The sequence below is a fragment of the Lutjanus erythropterus genome, chromosome 11 (assembly GCF_056507025.1).
Source record: "Lutjanus erythropterus isolate fLutEry1 chromosome 11, fLutEry1.hap2, whole genome shotgun sequence".
Lineage (NCBI taxonomy): Eukaryota > Metazoa > Chordata > Actinopteri > Lutjaniformes > Lutjanidae > Lutjanus > Lutjanus erythropterus.
In genome coordinates, this window is record NC_139327.1 from 22,730,483 (window position 1) to 22,752,986 (window position 22,504).

The 22,504-nt window shown below is 39.1% G+C and overlaps 1 protein-coding gene across 1 annotated transcript in view; it reads left to right on the forward strand.

The window, feature by feature from the left end:
- The window catches only part of trpc4a (transient receptor potential cation channel, subfamily C, member 4a), a 42,869-nt gene extending 26,968 nt beyond the window's left edge, over nt 1–15,901 (forward strand). Inside the window, exons 7-15 of the mRNA XM_084729676.1 lie at nt 5,246–5,582; nt 7,224–7,363; nt 7,452–7,652; nt 7,772–7,893; nt 8,813–9,008; nt 9,113–9,307; nt 10,953–10,994; nt 11,413–11,502; nt 13,506–15,901. Of these exons, the coding sequence (XP_084585802.1) occupies nt 5,246–5,582; nt 7,224–7,363; nt 7,452–7,652; nt 7,772–7,893; nt 8,813–9,008; nt 9,113–9,307; nt 10,953–10,994; nt 11,413–11,502; nt 13,506–14,201 (2,019 nt within the window). The 3' untranslated portion in view covers nt 14,202–15,901. The remainder of the gene's footprint in view (nt 1–5,245; nt 5,583–7,223; nt 7,364–7,451; nt 7,653–7,771; nt 7,894–8,812; nt 9,009–9,112; nt 9,308–10,952; nt 10,995–11,412; nt 11,503–13,505) is intronic.
- The last annotated feature ends 6,603 nt before the right edge of the window (nt 15,902–22,504 follow it).

A 22,504-nucleotide genomic window follows, 5' to 3' on the forward strand; every position in this document is an offset into this window, starting at 1 on the left:
TTTTCAGCATCAGCCTTCATGTTTGTGCTGTTTTCCTGGGGTCAAGTAAAGTCCATCACCACATTGTTCTTTGTAAGTGTGAGACCAGTTCAGATGGTTTAAAGATGACAGACACTGTGATCATCAGTGTGTCTGTTGATTCAGAAATCCTATTTGTCATCAAGCTGATAAAATACCAGATGTCAGAAAATAACTAAAAATGTTAATAAGTGTTTCCCAAACCCGAAGGTGTTGTCCCCCAAAATGTCTTGTTTTGACCACCAACCAAAGATTTTCAGTTTAATGTCATATACAACAAAAGAAACCAGAAAATATGAACATTGATTATGAACATATGACTTTTTTTTAAGTGACACCAAACAATCAATTATCATAATAGTTGGCAAATTAATCAAATAATCAATTAATTGACTAATCATTGCAGCTCTCCTGTAATTAACTTATAACATACGATGAGGAGCACTTCTTTCATTATTAATTCATTATAAGATTAATACGATACATTAAAGAACAAATAACAAACAAGTCATGAATTTAAGCTTACACACTCAAAAATAGATAATAAGAATAACTTTATTTATATCGCACTTTTTAAAATGGAGTTGACAAAGTGCTTTGACAAAGCAAGAGCAGGACCAGGAGGCAATGTAACAGCAGAAAGTCAAACAGTAAGGCCAAACAAAAGCAAGACAAAAATAAGGTAAAATTAAAAGAAACAAAAGTCTTTGTAGAAACATAGCAAAGAGAAGAAAGAATGATAAAAGTGATGAGAACAATAAAAAAAAAAAAGTAAAACAACTAAAAAAGTCTAAATATAAATAATAAAAAGATTAAAAGAATAAAAGCCGAGTGTCCTCACGGAAAAAGCACAGTCAATTAGATTTAGACCGCAACTTAGGAACGGCCAGAAGGGCCCCATCTGGGGATCTAAGGCTGCGAACTGGCTCATGTGGAGTCAACATTTCTGCCATAGCCTGGCTCCAGACCCAGACCAGCTTTGAAAGCGATCAGTAAAATCTTACAATCAATGAAGAGAAGCCAGGATTGGGGTGATGTGATGTGATGTTGTCTGATAAAACCAGTGAGGAGATACCCTTTCCATGACAGCGTCCAGTTTGTGTCGATGATTTTTGGCACATTTGTCAACTACATGGAGTGATCCTTATTCTTACTTTGAAAAATATTTGAACCAGTCTATGGTCTTAAAAATAAGGACTTCATATCAACCTGTGTTTCAACTCGTACCAAAGCAAATAGCGGCTAAAACGTAACCAGCTGTAAGTCGCACGCTTGTCAGTGTGTGTCTGTGAAAGTGGAGGAGAAGAGTTTCAGCAGAGCTTTCATGTTGGTAAAGCTGCGGGGGAATCTGTCTTCACAGAGCTAGAAAGCACCCTCACTTGTCCCCTCGCACGCTGATAAGCACTTTTCTGGCACTTCTGGATAGTTGACAGCGTAGAGAGGCAGGGACGGCTGTGGAGGGACACTGTTTCAACTGGCCTTGAAACCAGGAGTGATCCTGTATGAGTTGTGTGAACAAGCCACCTGAGGCAAATATGGACGCTTTACTACGGCCGAGTTTTAGAAGTAAATCGCTTATATGGATGTTATATCAGCAACTGCATGGCCAATTTGAACAACACTGGAGTGGTTAGGGGGTTGGTGAGGATGCTGAATCCTTTTCAAAGCTATATTTTAACTCCCTGTGGGCGGATTTTAGTCAGTTTAGGAGTTTTAGAATGGATTACCACAGACAAGCGGTATTTGGAACATTTTAGGGGTTTTTTTTCTATTTTTTGTTTTGTTTTTGTTTTTTGTGTGTGTGTGTGTGTGATTTAAAACTGGTCACCATTCTCTTAAACTGTTTGGGAGATTCTGCAACTCTCTTTTCATGTGAAAATAATTTTGTGCACTTAAGAACTAAACCAAACCTTCAGTCATGAGGGTGAGAAGAGGATGACTGGAGAGTTTTCTATATTTTTAAGCTGTAACTGTTCAAAATATAAAATGAAAATAATTAAGTAAAAACCTCTCTTGAAGTAGATAATATGATTTTGGAGAGGTGGTTATTATTACAGCTCATGGATACATAGTTATTATGTTAATTACCTTAATTTCTGACCTCATTAGCACCACAGCCAGTGTTTAATGCATCATGCTGATTAAGGCAAGACATCAGGCAGCTCAAGTACCTCTTGTTTACTGTCATTAATTAGGAATAAAATTCTGACAGGCAGTGAAAGATTGAAGCTAAAAATGAGCTCTTTTGTTTCTGTATGGACGATTCACTCCAAGTGTCCAAACACCTGTGACAAAAAACAGGTGTGGAAAAAAAATATATCAAAGCTCCCTGTAACTAGACGGTACAATTCTACAGTTGCCCAATTTAAAACAGTTGCTCAGTTTTTATTTTATTATTTTCTGGCCTGAAGTACTTCATTACAAGGCTTAGCCTGCACCCATGGGTCAGCTTCAGATTTTCAGTTGCGACTAAATAGGGTAAGCCATTTTGTCTGTAATAAGGTTTATACTCAAAGGAGTCGTATGAAAATAGAAAATCAGCAGAGGAGCTTTTTTTTTTTTTTTTTTGCTTTTCCTTTCCTTTTTATTCTTCCATTGTCAGAATATGTTGACATGTTGGTGAAACGAGTTGACACTAGATCATTGATTGATGTTAAAGGGGTTTTCAGTAGAATTCTCTGAGTGTGTTCTAGATTCTAGATAAAACCCTTGCAGTATAATTAAGGTTCTTGATTGAACCCCATGGGTGTGTTCTAGATAAAAAAAAACCCTTGGAACAAAAAAGGTTCTTGGTAGAACCCCGCAGATGTGTTCAAGACAAAACCCTCGGAACATAATAATGTTTCAGTGGAACTCTCTCGGTGGGTTCTTGTTAGTACCCTTAGAAGGTGAAAGGTTGTGCATAGAAACCCCATAGAGGGTTGCGGGTAGAACTATTACACCATAGAAGGATTCTCTGCAGAACCTTTCATAGGGTGCTCTGGGTGGAACTTTACACAAGGTAGAACCTTCTATGGATTCCAAGTGGAACCTAAAAGATTCTACCAGGAACAATAATGGGCTCTTCCTTGGGGACAAGTGGAAGAACCCTACATAGTTCTAGTTAGCACCTTTATTTCTAGTGTACAGTCACAAACCCAAATCAAATATGAGAATCAGTCAGCGAGCGAACAGCACTCAGTTTGAACACAAGAAAAATAATCTGTATTTGATATTAGTATTTAATCTGGTGTTGTTTCTATCCCTCTTCTCTCATTTGGAAAAAGAAAGAGAATTCCTCCTCTTCTCCACTGATCCATGATACTCATCCCCTCCTATATTCCCTCTGTGCATTTCCTCTCAAGTTTAGTGACAGGACTGTAGTTAAAGTATGGAAATGTGAGCCACTCTACTCAAGACCCCGACGCAGTGGGGATCTCTGGTTCCCATGGTAACCAGGCTGCAGACTAACAGTGCCGGTCTACACTTTGACTCCGTCAGAGAGCCTCGACGTGATGTGTCACATTGACTGTGCCTGTGTAAGTGTGTTAGCATGTACATGTGTGCGCCTGCCGTTCGACTCATTATAGTGTGAGTTTTGGTGTTTTCTTTTTTTTTTTAAGTAATGAAAACAACAATGCTTATTTTAAGGTAATTACAGAGAAATGAAAACATACACATGGTGAATATTATATGTTATTTCTGCCATATTAGGCCAATAAATCCCAGTAAATTTTACACACTGGACCTTTAAAAGAAAATGTATCCCAGATAATTTGAGATTATCACCAGATGCTGCTGATGCTTCAGTCCGTTTGGCTGAGGCAGTCCCACAGCACAGCTGCAGTTTGGATGCAGTGATATTTTGGCCTGGCTGATTGTAAACCTGTAGTCAGTTACCAGCAGGCGCATGGCATTAAAGTTAGTCAAAATTTCCCATGGTTTTCTTTTAACTTTTGCAGCCACATAAGGTATTGATCTCACAGCAACACAACAACATCAAACAAGCCAAACAACAGAAAAGAGGACAAAACATTTCCCACACGTTGATTTATGTTGCAGACATTTTCTTGTCGTGAGTAAGAGACAAAAATTGCTAGATGTCAGATATCTCAAAAGATACCATGTTATTATCCCAGGAAAATCAAAAAGAAATGCAATGCAGTCTAAAAAATATGATCTTCTTGTCTCCTCACCTAACATGTAAATTCCTTTTTTACTGACCTCACAGCCCACAAGGATCCTTTTTGCGTTGTATTTTGTTTTGTTTTTGGTATCATCACAGCCATTATCTGATTTCCTACTGAAGTATCCATGTGAGTCAACAACACAAAACATCAAACGAGCCAAACAACAGAAAAGAGGACAAAATATTTGCCACATATTGATTTATGTTCCATATAGGGGTGTTGCAGTATTGATGATAACTGTGATATTTAAAAAATGAAATATTGATGTCACGTTAATAATACACACATGATCATATCAAGTAAATAATCAAATGCCTCTTAAACATACTGTATGCTCTTATATCAGTTAATCTGGTTGCTTTTTCACTACCTATAAAGGGACAGTTCACCCTACAATCAAAAATACACATTTTCCCCTTACTTGTAGTGCTATTTATGCATAGATTGTTTTGGTGTGAGCTGCCAAGTTTTGGAGATTTAGGTTGTTGAGATGTCTACCTGCTCTCAAATATAACGGGATTAAATGGCACTAGAACCGTGGTGAGACACCAGAAACACCAGTGTCTCTTTCCAGAAATCATGACCTGTTTCTCAAAGTAATCCACAGAGCTTGTTCTGAGCAGTTTCATGGAAGACCTACTTTCTTTCTAATAGAAAGAAAGTAATTCCGGTAGATTCTGTGAAAAAACAATGGATTATCTTGAGTAATCAGACTTCTGGAAAGAGACATTGCTGTTGAGTTGATTTCCTGATTTCCGTCTGAAATATCCATGCATGTTGATGATTACCCTTCAAATTCTGACACCACCAACACATCCCACTCCTACGTTTGTGTGCTCTAAACTGGAACTCACTGCAGGTGCTAATTCTGGCATGTGGTCACTAGAGCATTATGTTCTGTATAAAATCACTACGTAGCCTCGGGCTGGGGATGCTGTTTCCCAGCAGGTGAACATGCTGCAATTCCACCACAGATTAGTGAAGTTGCTTTGAGTCCTCTCTGTAGATCAGACAGTTGAAAAGTTTAACTCTCCCCTCTCCTCTCTTATTTCTTTAAGTTTGTAGCTCAGCCAAACTGCCAGCAGCTTTTGGCGTCCCGGTGGTATGACGAGTTCCCCGGCTGGAGACGCCGCCAGTGGGCAGGAAAGTTCTTGACCTGCGTCTTCATCGGCCTCCTCTACCCCGTGTTTGCTCTCTGCTACCTCATCGCTCCCAAGAGTCGCTACGGCCTCTTCATCCGCAAGCCCTTCATCAAGTTCATCTGCCACACAGCGTCTTACCTGACCTTTCTGTTCCTGCTGCTGCTCGCCTCCCAGCACATCGTCACCACCGAGCAGGACAGGCAGGGGCCCGCACCAACCACTGTGGAGTGGATGATCCTGCCCTGGGTGCTGGGTGAGTGGAGGGAATGAGGCCTGAGGGTGTTTGTAGTGAAGGGTGCTTGGGTGTCCTCACGATGTACAAAAATAACACTTTGGCCTCTTGACATAGGCAAAAAGATTAGCAGATGTTCAACTTATCAACCATTTGTCAAGTTTGCTTGTTGTCAGTTTAACCAACTTTATTCCTGAAACATGTTTATTCCATCAGTTATGTTAAATGGCTCCAATTACGACCCGTTAATCCTCAGTTAGCGTTCTTATGAAAGGGACACCAGTGCAAGGCACCAATCATAGATGTTGCCTATTCAGAACATTTTCAACATTCACATTCAAATTCAATTTGTGTGTTTGTTTGTCTTTAATTCACCCACTGTGATGCATGCAACAGAAATTTTAGTTCAGTGATTTGATGTTTCTTAGAGAAATACTGTTTGGGAGTCATAGTTGACTTCTCTCCTTACGTCTACAAACACTAGCAATGTGGTTATACATATGGTAGAAATCTGTCATAAGTTGGTCGTCCATTTTGGTCCCGACAGAAATATCTCAATAACAATTAGATTGGTTGCCACGACTGCCACTGATTTTCAATTTTGTACAGATATTAATGTTTCCCTCATGACTTAAATGTTCCCCAGACTTTTCCTCTTGTGCCACCATGAGGTTAAAGTTTGTGGTTTTGAGTGAATTATGTCTACAGCTTTTGAATGGATTGTCATGAATTTTGCCGCTGTAATGTTTCTGGGTAGATCAGAGACTCAGACGGTGTGAGATTTAAAAAGGGCATACACAGGTATTCAGCCCAAACAAAAACAAATCCAGGCAGGGAGTAGGCAAAGTCCAAAACAATATAAAGACTAACACTGGAAAGGGATGAACCCACAGGATAGAGCAAAGACAATCGGGCAAGGAACAGAGAAAACAGGGGAGGGCAAGGCCAGGGGCAAGTATCTGTGTTCGATTCCAGCCTGTGGCTACTGTGGCTGGTGTATGTCATCTCCTCTCTCTCTCTCCCTCTCTCTCTCTCTCTCTTTCCCACCTTTCTTGCCATATCTTCAGCTGTCCATGTCAAAACTGAAACTGAAAATTTTAAAATTAAATATGGAAAAAAGCAGGAAACACAGTCTGCACAAGTTAACGTTATGTCACACTGTCATGGTAAATTTTGAGAACTTCTTTGATTCACAGACTGTTCATTTAGCACCACTACTAAGTCAAAAATTTTATTTGGTTTATGACCAAATACTTGGTTCAGCTAAAGTCTGTATGCAAATGAAGATGGTAACCATAATAAACATTGTACCTGCTGAACATCAGCATGTTGGCGTAACCACTGTGCATAAGTACAGTGTCACAGAGCTACATTAGTCTTGTAAATGAAATAAACAGATATTTTATAATGCCGTATCTGATCTTTTGTTCTGGTGATTCAGTCAGGAGAGTTTCATGCTCATCCATGCTAGAAGTGCTGTAACTCCCACTCACCTAAAGTTGTCTAAGCAGAAAATGAACGTGACTTTTTTTTGGCACAAACCCAGATGCCTGAAATAACTCTGTACTATTTTAAGGGACACCTGCCAGCCAATCAGACGCAAGTATTTTCGGTGTCCTTTCTGTAAAGATACTTCTGAACCGATGATCTGTGTGTTTGTAGGATTCATCTGGGCAGAGATCAAACAAATGTGGGATGGTGGTTTCCAAGACTACGTCCATGACTGGTGGAACCTGATGGACTTTGTCATGAACTCTCTGTACCTTGCCACCATCTCCCTCAAGATTGTAGCCTACACCAAGGTAACCAGAAGAGCAGTGGAACAGACTGCTGTAGTGTAACCTTCATGTGTTCTCACTTTATCTCCCTGCTGTTCTTTGTCCTGATCAGTACAGCGGCAGTAAACCCAGGAACCAGTGGGAGATGTGGCACCCTACACTAGTAGCAGAGGCTGTGTTTGCCATTGCAAACATTTTCAGCTCCCTGCGCCTCATCTCGCTGTTCACAGCCAACTCTCATCTGGGGCCGCTACAGATCTCTCTCGGGAGGATGTTGCTGGACATCCTCAAGTTCCTCTTCATCTACTGTCTGGTAAATGCACAAATCTTTGCATGCAGTAATATACACATGTATACAGTAAATATGACTAAGAAAGACCAGGGTTGGCTTGAATAATTACACTTTGCACACACTGTGTTCTCTTTCTCAAGGTCCTACTGGCCTTTGCTAACGGGCTGAACCAGCTGTACTTTTACTATGAGACCAAGGCTGAAGATGAGAAGGACAAATGCAAAGGCATCCGCTGTGTGGAGCAGAACAACGCTTTCTCCACGTGAGTTCACATGAATCTAAACGTGCTTGCATGTGTGGCACAGATGTGTGATGTAGTGAGCAGAGGATAGACTTGTGTCAGTGTATGTTACTGCTCAATTTGTGAAAACTCTCAAAAGTTTTTCACTTGCTTAGAGAAACTGATACTTTAGCTAAATTTCATAAACCCAGTTTTTCACATACTTATGGGAAATCCTTCGGTAACACTCTCTATGGCAATTATGTCTATAATACATTATAAATTTTCTTATAATGTGTTAGAATCTGCTTATAGCACTGTAATTAAATGAAATACTGATTAGTTAAGCACTTGTCAATATTCAAAATGCTATAGGACAGAGGTTTTTCCTGGGGAGGCTCCAAACAGTTTCAGGGAATGGAAGTAAAAAAAAATATTAATTATAAAAAGGAGGTCACATAGAATAACACAAATGTATGTGATTTGGTTAAAAAAAAAAAAAATTCAGCGATGCAGTAGTTTTGTAGATTTTTAAAGTTTTTCCAGCTTTTCTAGAGTCAGAAACTAATAAATACCTTTGAACAGTATAATCAGTATAAATTAATGTATAATCACACAGTGAAGCATTATAACTGTGATTATAACACATTTACAAATGATCATAATGTAAAACAGCTGGGAATTATAATACGCTATGGCACTTGCAAAAAATGTCAGTGACCAGAAATTATTATCTGTTATGATACTTGACCTTATAAGTCATTATAACATGCTTTATAATGTGTTAGGATTATTACTATGTGTTATAAAGTATAATGAAGATTTGTGGGTGCTTATACCTGTAATTATACATTGCTATAAGTGGATTATTACCCATTACAAGTATGTAAGATATTATAAACATAGAAAGGGTTACCAATGCATATTATTTATCTGAGTAACGTGTGTATTTCTACTGCAGGTTATTTGAGACTCTCCAGTCTCTCTTCTGGTCAATCTTTGGTCTGATCAGCCTGTATGTGACCAACGTGGACGCAGACCATCAGTTCACTGAGTTTGTCGGCGCCACCATGTTTGGCACCTATAACATCATCTCCCTGGTGGTGCTCCTCAACATGCTTATAGCCATGATGAACAACTCCTACCAGCACATCGCTGTGAGCACAGATTAAAAGCACTGCAGTCACCACATGAGTGTGTGTGGAAAAGATAATGCGCTTGTGTTGGCAGCGCGTTTCATGTTAGTTAATCTTGGTTTCAGGATCACGCAGACATCGAGTGGAAGTTTGCCAGGACAAAGCTGTGGATGAGTTACTTTGAAGAAGGGGCCACTCTGCCGGCCCCGTTCAACATCATCCCCAGCCCCAAATCCTTCTGGTACCTCATGTGCTGGATCAAGAGGCAGGTGTGCAAGAGGACAAACTCTAAGCAGCCCGAAACTATTGGAACTCTCGGGGTAAGTCGTCTGTCAAAGCCTTAAACACATTTATGTGTCTCACAGAGATATAAAGAAAGAATCTGGTTTGTTTGAAGAGTAAACCTCAGAAACACTCAGATGAGCTTTTCTAAAATATTACACAGCGCACCCATGATGCAGTGTGAAGAAGTGTTATTTTGTCAGCCAGGCACAAATCACTTACTTTTAAAAGCCACCATTATTTGCCTCAGCCGTTTATTAAGAGTAGCAGAGTTTTAACAATTAGTCTGGCAGCAAATAGTAGGAATTTGCTGTCAGACAGCACCAATTTGTGTGTCAAAGAGTGAATCATTAATTGATTTAAAAACACACACACAAACACAACTTGTTTTAAAGGCTTTCCTCCTATATTTGCATGTCCAGAAAACAAAAATTCTAAGTTGAATTAATGTAATGATCACCTAACATCTAATTCTACTTTATTTTACTTTATTTAAAATATTGTAGCGACAATAATTAACAAATAATTTTTATTGCTGGGCTGGCTAACAAATATATGCCTACAGGGAATAATGTGAATTGAGGAGTGGTCCAGAAGAAAATGATCAAATTTATATATTTATATATCTGTCCATTTACAGTCAAAGTTTATGACCAATTTCAAAACACAATGCTTTAGTGTAAACTTTTGTAAGCATTTATGCACTGACTCTGAATGTCTAAACCTTGGAAATGGTCAAACCTGCAGCTGGGTTTGAGAATTCAGTTCCCAAGGTAAACAAAACCATTTTGTTCCTTAGTTAATTCATTTAGCTGCTTCACAGCACATAGTATGTTAACGAACATGTGTAAACAAAGCACCTGCTCCCCGCTCACTCCTCTTTGAGCACTCTTCACCACTGCCCTCATCATCTCTTGCAACCTGCTTAAATAAACTGGTTGTCCATTGCACACTATACAGCTTTTTTCTTTTGGTGTACGTTCTCTTTGCCGCCAGCTGCAGGTTTTCTATTTCTATCCATGTTCTGCCAACAAGTGCTAGATACTCTTAACGATTTTTACATAATTTCAGTTGCAGTGGTGATGGAAGCTGCTGCTATGCCACTGCAGCTAAGTTGGCGCATTGAATATCTGTATATAAGCTATATAATGCCTGAGCTGGGATAACAAGACCAACCCACTGGGAATCTTCCCGCTGGCCAGTCTGCACCCAGTCGATCGGCAGAAAAATAAATTGGATTATTCATTTCAGTCAATGCTCCTGCTCAGAATGTCAGGATTGTCTTCATTATATATGATAGTAAACAGAATATCTTTTTATGACTGATAGTGAAATAAAACTGAAATTTCAAGACACCATCATGTGCATTTTTCACAATTTTCTGACATTTTGTAGACAAAGTTATTCAGCAATTCACTGGGAAAATAATTGGCAGATCAACCAATACTTCAGATAGTCATTACTTGCATCCCCAAAGAGGAGAATGCATTTTTTTCAGATGGTAGAAAACCCATTTTAGAGCAGAAGTCTTTGTTGTTTTCTGCTGCAGTTCTCAGGGGCCTCATACAGTGAGGTCCACAGACAGCAAAGTTTAATACAAATCTGTGATATTACAATGAAAAACTAAATATGCTTTTTGTCTCATCTCCCACTCTTTCTCTCTGACATCTGATGTGTGTGCAGAGGCGGGCAGCAGAGAACCTGAGGATCAACCATCAGTACCAGGTAAATGTAGTCTTTAAAAGCAAACTGGAATTGATTACTGCTCTCTGCTTGTGTGCGTGTGTGTGTGTGTGAGTGTAAATGACAGATCACACATTATGCTCTTTGACTGCCTTTGAACACTTTCCATTTCAGTCCGTCAATAGAATGCTTTTGCGATGTCTCACATAATAGGCAGAACAATTACGCTCAGTGGGATGTTCATCACGTTCTCTGTGGAGGGTTTTCTATTTGTCTCCATATCTGCAGGTGGTTATTGTAGTATCTGTATTTCACAGTAGATGTAGCTTGAATTCTTGTATGCACATATGTTCGCCATCTACTTCCTGACTGATTGACTAAGTTTGTATTGTAAAGCATGACTTAAATTCAATAGGACAGGATTTTATTGTGTTTGAAGACATTTTTTTCACTGATGTAGGAGGTGCTGAGAAACCTGGTGAAGCGTTACGTGGCCGCCATGATTAGAGATGCCAAGACAGAAGAAGGCCTGACTGAAGAGAACTTCAAGGTAGGAACAGTTTTACAGAGCAAAGAATAAGACTTAAAGTGGCTTCAGTGAATATTTCTAGTTTAACATTAGATCGCTTGACTACATATATTTGACGGGGGTAGCGCACAGTGACAGACCTAAAGATAATTCTCATTTCCACCCCACAAATCTTTGGTTTTGGTTCACTCACGCTGCTCTCATAGTTAGCACATAGTTTTCAGTTGTGGCAGGCAGCTGTTTCAGTGAAAAATAAACCAATAGAGGCGGCTGTTTAGCTCAGCTGGTAGAGCGTCTGCACCATGTATGAAGGCTGTTAGTCCTCTGCAGCAGCCACTGGTTCAACTCCCACCTGTGGCCCTTTGCTGCCTGTCATCCCCTCTCTCTTCACCCCCTGTCCTGTCTACTCTTCAGCTGTACTATCAAATAGAGGCAAGAAAAGCCCAAAACAGACAGAATTGGCACCTCGCTGATAAACTTAATAAAACATTAAGTAGCTATTGAAGAGCCACATATCTCCCTTAGGTGGTGGAGACCAAAACTGAGCTAAAAGGAGAGGGAATGTTGGACTCATGTTCATCAAATGAATTCTAATCTTGAAATAATCGATTGCTTGGCTTCTCTTGCAGTGTCCTTGAGAACCACTCATTCAAACCACTTCACACTAGACACTGGCTTTCCAGGGTTACTAAAACTTCAACATCTTAAATCAAATTAGCTGATGCTTCATTGATTATAACAAGTGCCATTCAGAGGGTTAACCTTAACCCTCTCTTTACATGGCTCTGAGTATAATCTGGGTATAGAGAAATAACTGAAACGATTTACAGGCTGTAACAACAGTCTGTAAGGTTAGTTGGCCATAGTTTTGACAGTCTCTCTTGTTTGAGATGCTCAAAACACCTAACACACATTTTTACAGGAGCACCCCAACTTGAAAAATCTCAGAGCAGAAAAACATCACTGGTGTTTTTTTTTCCATTGTCCAATTGCATTATTGATATTGAGACACAAGCCGTCTCTGCTGGTGAGGACAAAGTTTACAGATGTTTGAAAATAACAATTATGGAGGACAAATTAATAGTGGCTGTTGCTGGATAGTTGGAGCTATATGATTTTACCAGCTGTAGTTACCAATTAATTAATCAATTTTAAGTAATTAGTACTAACAGTTTTGAGTGTCGATAATTCTAATATGTCATGCTTGGGCGAGGACAAAAAGTAAGCACTCTGTCAAAATTACTACTTCACATTTAATGCTGCACTTCCATGGGTCCCCCACAATACACCCACCAAGTGTGAAGTCAATCGGATTATGGTTGCCAAGAAAAACGAGGAACACATACAGACAGTAAGTCCTGCATGGTGAAGATGTGCTCAACTCAGTACACAGAGCGCTGAAACCCTGACAGCACAGTGATTTTCACCCCTTTATTCAAAGTTTATTCATACTGAACATGTCGTGTGTCTGAATTGCACAGATTAGACAGTACATGTCATTGGCTCCCCAGTAACACACCTGCCAAGTGTAGTAATAGATTGGGTGAGTGGTTCTCAAGGTATGCAAAAAAAAAAAAAAAAAATAGAGAGAGAGAGAGATCACCTCCTTTTTAGTTACATTAGAAGAGTAGTATAGTAGTCATTGTTGTGTTTACAGCTTGATTTCGCTTCCCTCAAGTTAAATTGAGTTAAATCAGCCATCATTTAGCAGTATAGACTCTTGGCTTATTATGAAGACATATTGTCAGTTACTTGTCAGCTGTGATTTGGATCTTACAAGACATGAAATCACCTAAAAAAGCAAAAAAAATACCCCATATAAAGGTGTTCTTTTATGCTTTGTGTAGAAAAACAAGGTGCTGTATCGTTATTTTATACATTAAACTTTACCCACTTAGTATCGACTGAGTTGAAACAGAATCAATACGCTGCAGAGTGCTCTGCAGATTCAACAACTGGGACTAATAATTAAGTGAAAAGCATTTATTTACCAGGGGAGCTCACTCTTTGCTTTAATCTCTCAGGAGCTGAAACAAGATATCTCCAGTTTTCGTTACGAGGTGATGGGCATGATGAAGACAGGGAAGCCCACTCTACAGGCAGCAAAGGCCAGCGGCAGCTCAGTGGACTCCAGTCTTGCTTACTCCGCCTCCTCGCTCGAGGTTCCCAGCTGCCCTCAGAGCAGCCAGGTGAAAAGCAAACTCAACCGGTTCAAGGTCATCACATCCATCCTAAAGCAAGGCAGCTCTACAGCTTCACCCAGGCCGCCTGAAGCCTCCAATGGACTTCTCAACGGACTCTTGTCCCCGGTCGCTGATGAGAGCACCAGCGAAAAGTCAAGCCAGAGGAGAAATTTCCCCAAAGATATCACTGACTTAGGCTTGTTCCAGAAACGCCACTGGGGCGGCAGCGAAGATGCATCTGGTGGAGGAGAGATTTCCAGAGAGATTTACTCTTTGTCAGAGGAAGTAGGGGAGTTAGACACAGAGGAGCAGGTCAAAGAGCACAGGGCAGGAGGTAAGGATGAGAGAGGACTTCTGGAGACAGACAAGGAGGACAAAACAACAGTAAATGAGGCCCTGGATGAAAATAACAAGGTCTCAGACACCAACAACAGCTCAGATGAAGGTGGAAAAACTGAGGAAACGGAGGAGAATTTACCCTGCAGTGATTCATTAGCTGATGGATGTTTGTCAGGGTCATCCAGAGATGAAGCCTAAGATGTGACAAAACACGAATCTAACTCCAGGCCAAGTAATGCCGAGCTGAACACAGAGAGACTGACAATCAACGTGAGCTGAGGACGTTCGTTTTGCAGAGTCTAAACTTTTCCAGTTATCACTAAACTGATGATCACATTTGATCTTTGGAGACTCAGGGAGGCCTTTGGTTTAAGTGTTTTAAATGCTGTTATATAAGCAGAGGAGATGGAGCAAAGGTAAACGGAGCTCTGTGTGAGCATCGCAAGGATTTAGATTTTAGAATTAAGTCATTTCATCTTATCCCTGCAGATAATTGGAAGGTAATTATTTACTGAAACAGATAATTTTCTTATTTTTTAAGCTCCTCTTTCTCCCTGTCCCTTATCAGCTGTTTTTTTTTTTCAATTAGCCATCATTCAACATATTCTCTTCTTCATCAATCTCTCTCTACCTCTTTTCCTTTCCTATTTATCTCTACACGTGCTTAACTCCCCATCCTTATCTCACTAGAGCAATAGATATGTTCTGTTGTAGACCTGACTTTCTGCCTTACTCTGTCTGTTTCTGCACTTTACACACTTTATACTGGCGTATAATTATCTCAAAGATGTGTCGAGCTCGGATCGTGCAACAACAAATCTGTTAATGTTTTTCTATGCAAAAACCTGGGATTGTGATTCTCATCATTCTGAAGAGGATACTGGTACATTTAAAAGGATAGGTTGGATGATTTAACGTGGGGGTTGTATAATCAGTGTATTAGCTGCAGATGCAGGTCAGCACACCCCCCCAAAAGCAGAGAAGAGTACCAGCTCAGAAGCAAAGCAATGTACTGCCGTGGACAGCACCAGCAACAGAAAGTGTTTAAACCACTTAAAAAAGGTTCACCTGAAAAAAATCAATATCAGTTTAAGTGTATACTATAGTAAGAATATATTTACCTCTGACAGGAAACCACCATTACATAAGTCAAATATCGCTCTTTCCAAATCAACCAAACTCCATAAGCAAAATTTGTCATTTTAGTTTGCAGAACATGGGAGTTGTTGGTCTACCGCTGCCTCAACTGCTTAATTTGTTTTCATTATTGTGTGACCTTGTTGAATCCAAACTGTCCTTTTAAAGCACCAAAGTCACACAATAACCCAAACTAACCAATTGCATCAGCCAGCAACTCCTATGTACTGTGAGGTAAAATTACTGATTTTGCCTATGGAGTTTGGTTGGTTTGGACAGGACTCTGATGCCACAGTGGGTGGACATTGTTTTAACTGGCTAAAATACTTTTTGTCGTCGACCCTGTCCGCAGCAGTACCTTGCTTAGTTTCCATGCTGGTGCCTGTCTGTTTCTCCAAACTGAGGGCATGCCGACTGGCATCTACTGTCAGAAAATAGACTAATAACCGATAAGTACCTCCACAACTCCACAATAAATGATCCAAACAATCCATTTAATAGTGACAGTTTATGAGTATTTAAGATGGAGCATGGCCGACTGTCAATCAAAGAATAGTGGGTGACATACAATATGGACACAGCCTATCAACCATTTAAAGCTACATATTATTCATGTTTTATTGCTCCCACAGAAAATAAACTAGTTATTTTGAACAAATTTGCTGTTTTTATCTGGTACCTTTAGACGTCTTGTTAGTTTGAATCAATGATGTTATAGAAATTAAAACAGAAATGAAAAATAAACTGAAAAATACACTCTTTATTTGGCTTTTTTTCTTCTGTTCAGTGCGGCTTGCAGACAGATACAAACACAAACATACAGCTTGAACACTGCGGCGCTGCCATGATGGGCCGGCACAGTTGTTTTGAAGTAGGTCACTTTTTAGAAATTTACTTTTTTTCTGACAATACTTTACTTTTGAGAGCTTTACAGTTTGTGTAACTATATTGAGGTTTTCCTTTGTAGTCACTCATACATAAAGGCTTATTGATTCTGAAGAACACCTCTGAGTGAATCAGAAGAAATAACTCCACAAAACATACTTGGATTGGTTTAAAAGATATTTTTTTTAAAATTCCCTGCCATTTTTGCGAATTTTCACTGAAGAAATAGTTTCAGTCATGAAAACAGAATAACATGGTACCACAACAAGGAGCTTTAATGTGTTATGTAGCTTACACATTCATGTTTGTTTGGTTTACAGTCTACTAAAAACTTACGCTCTCATTTAGAAAGCAGATGTCCACAAGGCTCGCTCCAATGCAGAGGCTGCAATTTAGAAACACATTTGTAATGAGGGCTCGTGCAGCACTTCTAGATAAGATGTGTCCTGGGAAAAGAACGAGGAACAGGCCCAAGGTTATCAGAACTTTTTTCTTAGATTATAAATTCTACATGGACACAGTAACAGTTATCTGAACTGTGTGAGGTTAGAAATATTTATATATTTATTATTGTTGTCTCTGCAACCTTGCAGGGGATGCATGTGTGGGTGTGTCAGCTAATCTCTCACACTACTGGACCCGTCAGCCTAATGTTGTTTGTGTGTATTTATGGTTGTATACTCAATGGACTCTTGTAGTTGCAGTGACTCACAATTCTTGAAAAGTATTAATACTGACTGCTGACTCCTCACTCATCTTACCAGGTGATAGCGGTCACAAATGACCAACAACTGCTAGGCTGAAAACAAGTCTTACCAAGTCTGTTGCAGGCCACATTTTGGCCTTAGTTGTGGCTCAAAAACTGGCATCCACAGAAATGTTTTGTCTGATGCTAAACCAGAGCATCTGCAGATTAATTCCATACCTGATATGTTATGATCCACTAAAATTAGGCACAATGCAAGATGAATTAATCCCTGCTAGTCTTGACTGTAAGGCAGCTTAAGGGGAAAACTGAGTGAAATTCAATTGGTCTTTGTGTTTTAGAAGGGGAAAGGGAGTTAGGGAAGTGTTTTATTATGTGTGGTGTGTTAGAACAAAATGTTATTAATAAATAACAATGGAAAAATGAAAATTGAGAAGTTTGGACTTATTGTACTGATGTTTTCTTATTAATTTTATAGAGTTAGTTGAAGCCAGGTTGCTAGATTACCATTATCACTATGCATCTTAAAGTCTGTGAAAAGGATGTTAAATATGCTAGAACATATTTTCAGAAAACATGCAAAAAACTGAGAACTATGTAGTACTGAACTGCGGAGTTAGACTGTTAAATCTCTGCTGATTGCATCTGGTATTGCAGTAGGTGTGTCACCATTTGTTTCCTGGCAGAAATCTATACTACTGAGTGCACTCCTCTGGTTTAGAGTCATGTAGTCATTCTTCCCTTGTTGCAAAATCTTCCATTCAGTTACATTTAACATGCTGTCTTTAATAGTTAAAAAGTTCAGAAGACCGATGAGTAAACTTTAAATGTTTAAATTGTTTGATGGAGCTTCAACATCCGTCTTTTTGTTTTCAATGGAAGTATTGTTAAAAAGTCTGTATCCCAGAAGTGAGGGCTATAAAACAAGTGCATTAATGGAGTAAATTGAAGCACTGAGGACTGAGTGACTGAGACTGACGGGAAGCTTTTCCCTTCTGTCCATTAACAGATGGTATGTCCTTCCATTAGTTCTAACAGTCAAAGGAAATTTTTAATGTGTTACTTATCTGAAGGTTTCTAAAACTTCGTTAACTGGTCTAATACTGCAACTAGAATCTCTTTCGGTCATGTAAGCAGTGTTAATTTGTGTCAATCAAATGTATACTATAGTTATTACATTGATTTCACCTTTCTAACTCTGTGAAATTGTCTTATTTACTTTTTTTTTTGCTACTTTTGATATGAGTGTTGGCGGCACATGTGCCGTTTGTAATGATGTTCTAACTGATGTTGTAACTGGAGAAAGATAGAAAGAAAGAAAGAGAAGGACAAGTACCTGCTTTTAAAGACCAAACAAAGGAGAAAACAGGGCACTGCCAAAACCACCAAAACTCTGTCAGCTGCCCTGTTTGTTCTCCCACAGATGGAACGTTTTTGTTTTCTCTGAACTGCATTCTGTCGCTTTTCTGTTTGTGCTTCTCAGTGGCCTGTAATTTCCATCAGCGAACAAAGTGATCAAGCAAGTGAAAAAGAGATGAAATATTCAACAGATGATGAAACTGAGCTCCATGTGTGATCAAAAGGCTGAGCTGAAACGCTCCTGGGTTTGGGATGGATCTTCAACTGCACTGAACCAGCGGGGCTGTCACAGCTGCAGAAACACGTGAAGAGAGTGTGCTCAAACTAGCTCATATAAGCGCTCGCACATTTTAAATTCTTAAACCTGATTCAATAATATCATCATTATGGAAATGTATGCTGGATGCTAATTTAAAATACTGAAGTGACTTTAAATGATTAAATTATTCTGGCTGAACTGATAAGTTCTCAACCTTCATATTTCCCTTTAACACTTAACAATTCTTTGTCAATTAAGGGGAAAACTAATATTCCCCTGATAATATTTAAAGTGAGAGTGGTGGATCAAAATATATTATTTAATTCAAACAGAGGATAAATTACAGGGATTCATTATGAAGGTGAGCTGGTCTTTTCTCAATCAGTTTGTTATTTTCTTTACATTTAAAAGAATTCTGTGTTTTTACCCAAAGTGCCCTGTCAAATACGTAACTCAAAATTTGAGTTGAGTATCTCAAAAAGTGAGAACTTATGCACACTATAGCCTATGATATATGCAACTATACCAATTTATTTAATTAAACACATTGTGCTGCAGCTAGCATGCAGAAGTTTTTCTTTTTGTCCTACTTGTCCTTTTCCTTAAGAGCCAGGTGAGTCATGGACGGTTTAATCAATAAGAAAAGTGTCAGTTTTGTTTTACAGACATATTGGTAGATATTCACTAGTCATGGGGAGACAAATATTACCCATGAAATTTGTTATTTCCCTGTTGTCATATGTATTATATGTGTATATGTTCATATGTGTCAAAGTTTCAGTAAAGATGCGTCACACGACTGTACTAACGAGCTCTGTCCACTAGGGGGAGATGTCATTATAGGATGGCTGTCCTGCTCCCTGCTTCCTCTCTGCCAGTATCTCTGCATGATCTGAGATCCAAGATAACCACCTGCAGCCTGGAGAGGACTGTGGTGTAGCAACAGGATCTAAATTCCACTGAAAGGTTTGTCTTTGCTGATGGGAAGCTGACAGAGCGGAGACTAATGGAAGGGGGGCATTTTACTGTAAACTAATCAGGATTATGTCATCAGATCACAAAAAATGAGTAACTATCATCAGTCCAGATAACATTTGAAAAATGTGTTGTCAAGGATTACTTGATTGCTTGCTTGATTCAGTCTTTAAAATATGTCAATTTTTAGCTCTATTAGCTCATGAAAAGTGTGTCAAACATACAGGGTTTCTTAGACAAGTGCAATAAACTTTATTAAACCTACAACGGTCCTTCTGGTTTTGGTCCTCAGACCTTCATCAGTTAAAGCAGAGAAACGAAGAACATTGCAGGCAGACAAAGCCAACACCTGCTCAGGTGAGCAAATCAGGGATCTGTGCTGAGTGAGTTGTCAGGCAATCAGTCCCACGGGCTGTGAGTATTTGGACCATTAGAAGGCAATCACATAGTAGTACAAATAAAATACAAATAGGGTTCAGCTCAGCACAGGTCCAGCTTTGCCAAGAATGTTCTTTGTTTCTCTGCTTTACCTGTTGAGGATCTAAAGACTGAATCACTGCATCCTTAATAAAGCTGCATGTAAAGGACAGTGCGCTCAGGTCTCTCTTCTCTTGCTCATACATTTTTCTCCTGTGCGCCTGTCTACAAGAAACTGAAGGTGTGCAGTTGCCTTTACTTCTACGTTTAGAGAGAAAATAGGATATTTGTGGAACATTTTGTGGCTGTCCCAATGGTACGAGATGAAATATTTTGATTTTAAAGTAATCAAAAAGAGTTCAGATTAAATTACTTTTTTTGTAATCCAATGGATTATGTTACTAATTACAAAAATTCTGTGTTTCAATAACTGACTACATTTCAAAGTAATCTGATTCAAACACTGGTGTTAATCATGTGGTGTTGTGCCTGTGTGTCTGTGTATGCATGTATTTTGTGCGGGTGCAGGAGGGGGTCTCAGAGGAGACTCAAGCAGGGGAGCGAACATAAAGGAAATCAATGGCTGGTTTAAATTACTGGGATAAATATGCATGTCCTTTTTCTTTCTTAAATGTTAAGATAGCATCGTGGACAGGAAGTTTTCCCCCAAAGGGAGGAGGCCCTGTTGGAAACAACTCAGTCTCCTGCATACTGCTGTCCACCCTGGGATCAGAGTGGTCATGTGAGTTCATAAGGACCGAGTAAATCTGTGATGTACTCTTGGTTAATCAGTAAATGTGGTTACAGTTAAATCTGCTTCCTTTATTCTGCAGATCTGATCAACTATTTATTGTTTTTGAACAAGAAAAATCTCCCTGATCTCTGATTTACATATACATTCATTATATATAAACAAAACTTTTAACAAAAAATTACCCATACCTGGGTACACTACACTGTCTCATTTATGGAGTGAACCATAAGATTTAGCTCCTAATTTGATGAATCAGCATAATCAAAGGAGTGCTGACCGGCATGTCTCCAGTTAAGGAGCATACCTTTTCACAAGTCAAGACCATACATGACAACGTTTCGTGATGACTTCTCCTTTGAAGCTGTATCAGATCTGGCTTCAGCACAGGAGACGGAGACAGCTGCTGTGCGGAGAAGTTGGGACAGAGGGAAGAGTTGAGCTGATGAGCGATGAACATGACAGCAGGGAGGATGAAGGGAGCCCAAATGGGAGTTCAGGGGAGGAAAGGCTGGTGGAAATGATGAATCAATGCTGTAAAAGTAATGAGGAGGAGAATGGTATCCCAGGGGATGGAGGATAAAAAACACCGTCAGGCCTCTGTCGAGTAAAGTGTAAACCTATCATCAACACAGATTCATCACCATGGCTCTTTGAGTTTGATTTATAGCCTCATTTTCATGCATATTAATAACATTTCTTTCAATTTAACTGACATACTTTGTTGCCAAATGACCCAGGGGCACGTATTAGAAGTGTGTTTTCTTTACTGCTTGCGTGTGCTTGAGTGCTTACGTATGAATTTGAAATAGAATTTTAGTCACTATGACTGGGTTTGACCAACAAAGACTAATTCAATCTAAGAGTTGAGTTAGGCAAAACTGTTAATATGTTTAAAATGAGTGAATCCAGGTTTAAAATTAAGCAGACCTCTGTTGCGCCATTAAAAACTAATCTCAGTTTATTTGTGCAACTGAAATTAAAAACTGTAATCAGTATGGACATGCTTGCTCACCCAACATCAAATAGATACATTTTAAAAAATAAATTCAAGTATGAAAGAGGGGGTAAAACTGACTTAGTTTTGGCTGCCCTATATTCTTAACAAAACATTACATTGTTTGCCAGCAAGCTAATAAGTTAAAGTGTTAAACTGTTTGTGAGCTAGCTACAAAACAAACATTGTTTGCTAGCTAGCTAAAAAAAAAAAAATGAACAAGCGTTAGCACTAGACACTATGCTGGCATAATTATCCCACTATGCAATGCAGTAGTCACAACAGCAATAACAGCCAAAGGTCAACAGCGACCGAGGCAGCTCTGCGTGACATCAATAATACTTTTATAAGTAAGTTCACAGTTGGCACGTTTTACCATGGTTACGCATCTCCAACCGCCAAGGACACTCTCAGGAAGTGACGTGATACGCACTAAGCCATGCTCCGAAAAGATACATACTATTTACACAAAAGTATCTTGGATGATACACATTTTGAGTATGGTGTCAATAGTATGTGATGCAAATGCAGCATCTGTTTGCTGGCTAGCTGAAAAGTTAATGACACATTACATTGTTAGCCTAGTTATTGTGGCTCGGCAGAGAAGCTCTGATTTCTCCTACTTCGAGAAAGACTTGGCAGAATTTAGAAATATGGCCAAATAAGATAATCAGAGATTTACACAGTGAGGTGAAAAAAAGAGACTGCCTGGCAGCAGACCGTTTTAACAGATCAGATGGAGAGATAGAAAGAATGGATTTGGAATTTGTCCCATAACTTTCTTTGAGGAACCTGATTTTTTTTTTTTCATCTTTTAAAAAGCCATTTTAAAAGTTAAACCTCCTCAAGTGTAAGTTTAAAGTTAATACTTGAAAGGGTGTAATTTAATCTAGGTTTAGAGTAAAAACTAAACTGAGGTTTAAAGAGAGGTTTCAATTTAAGCTAGTTTTAAAATTTTGTGCAACATAGTTTAAAGTTGATTTGATGAGGTTTAAAAATGAATTCTTGGTGCAAC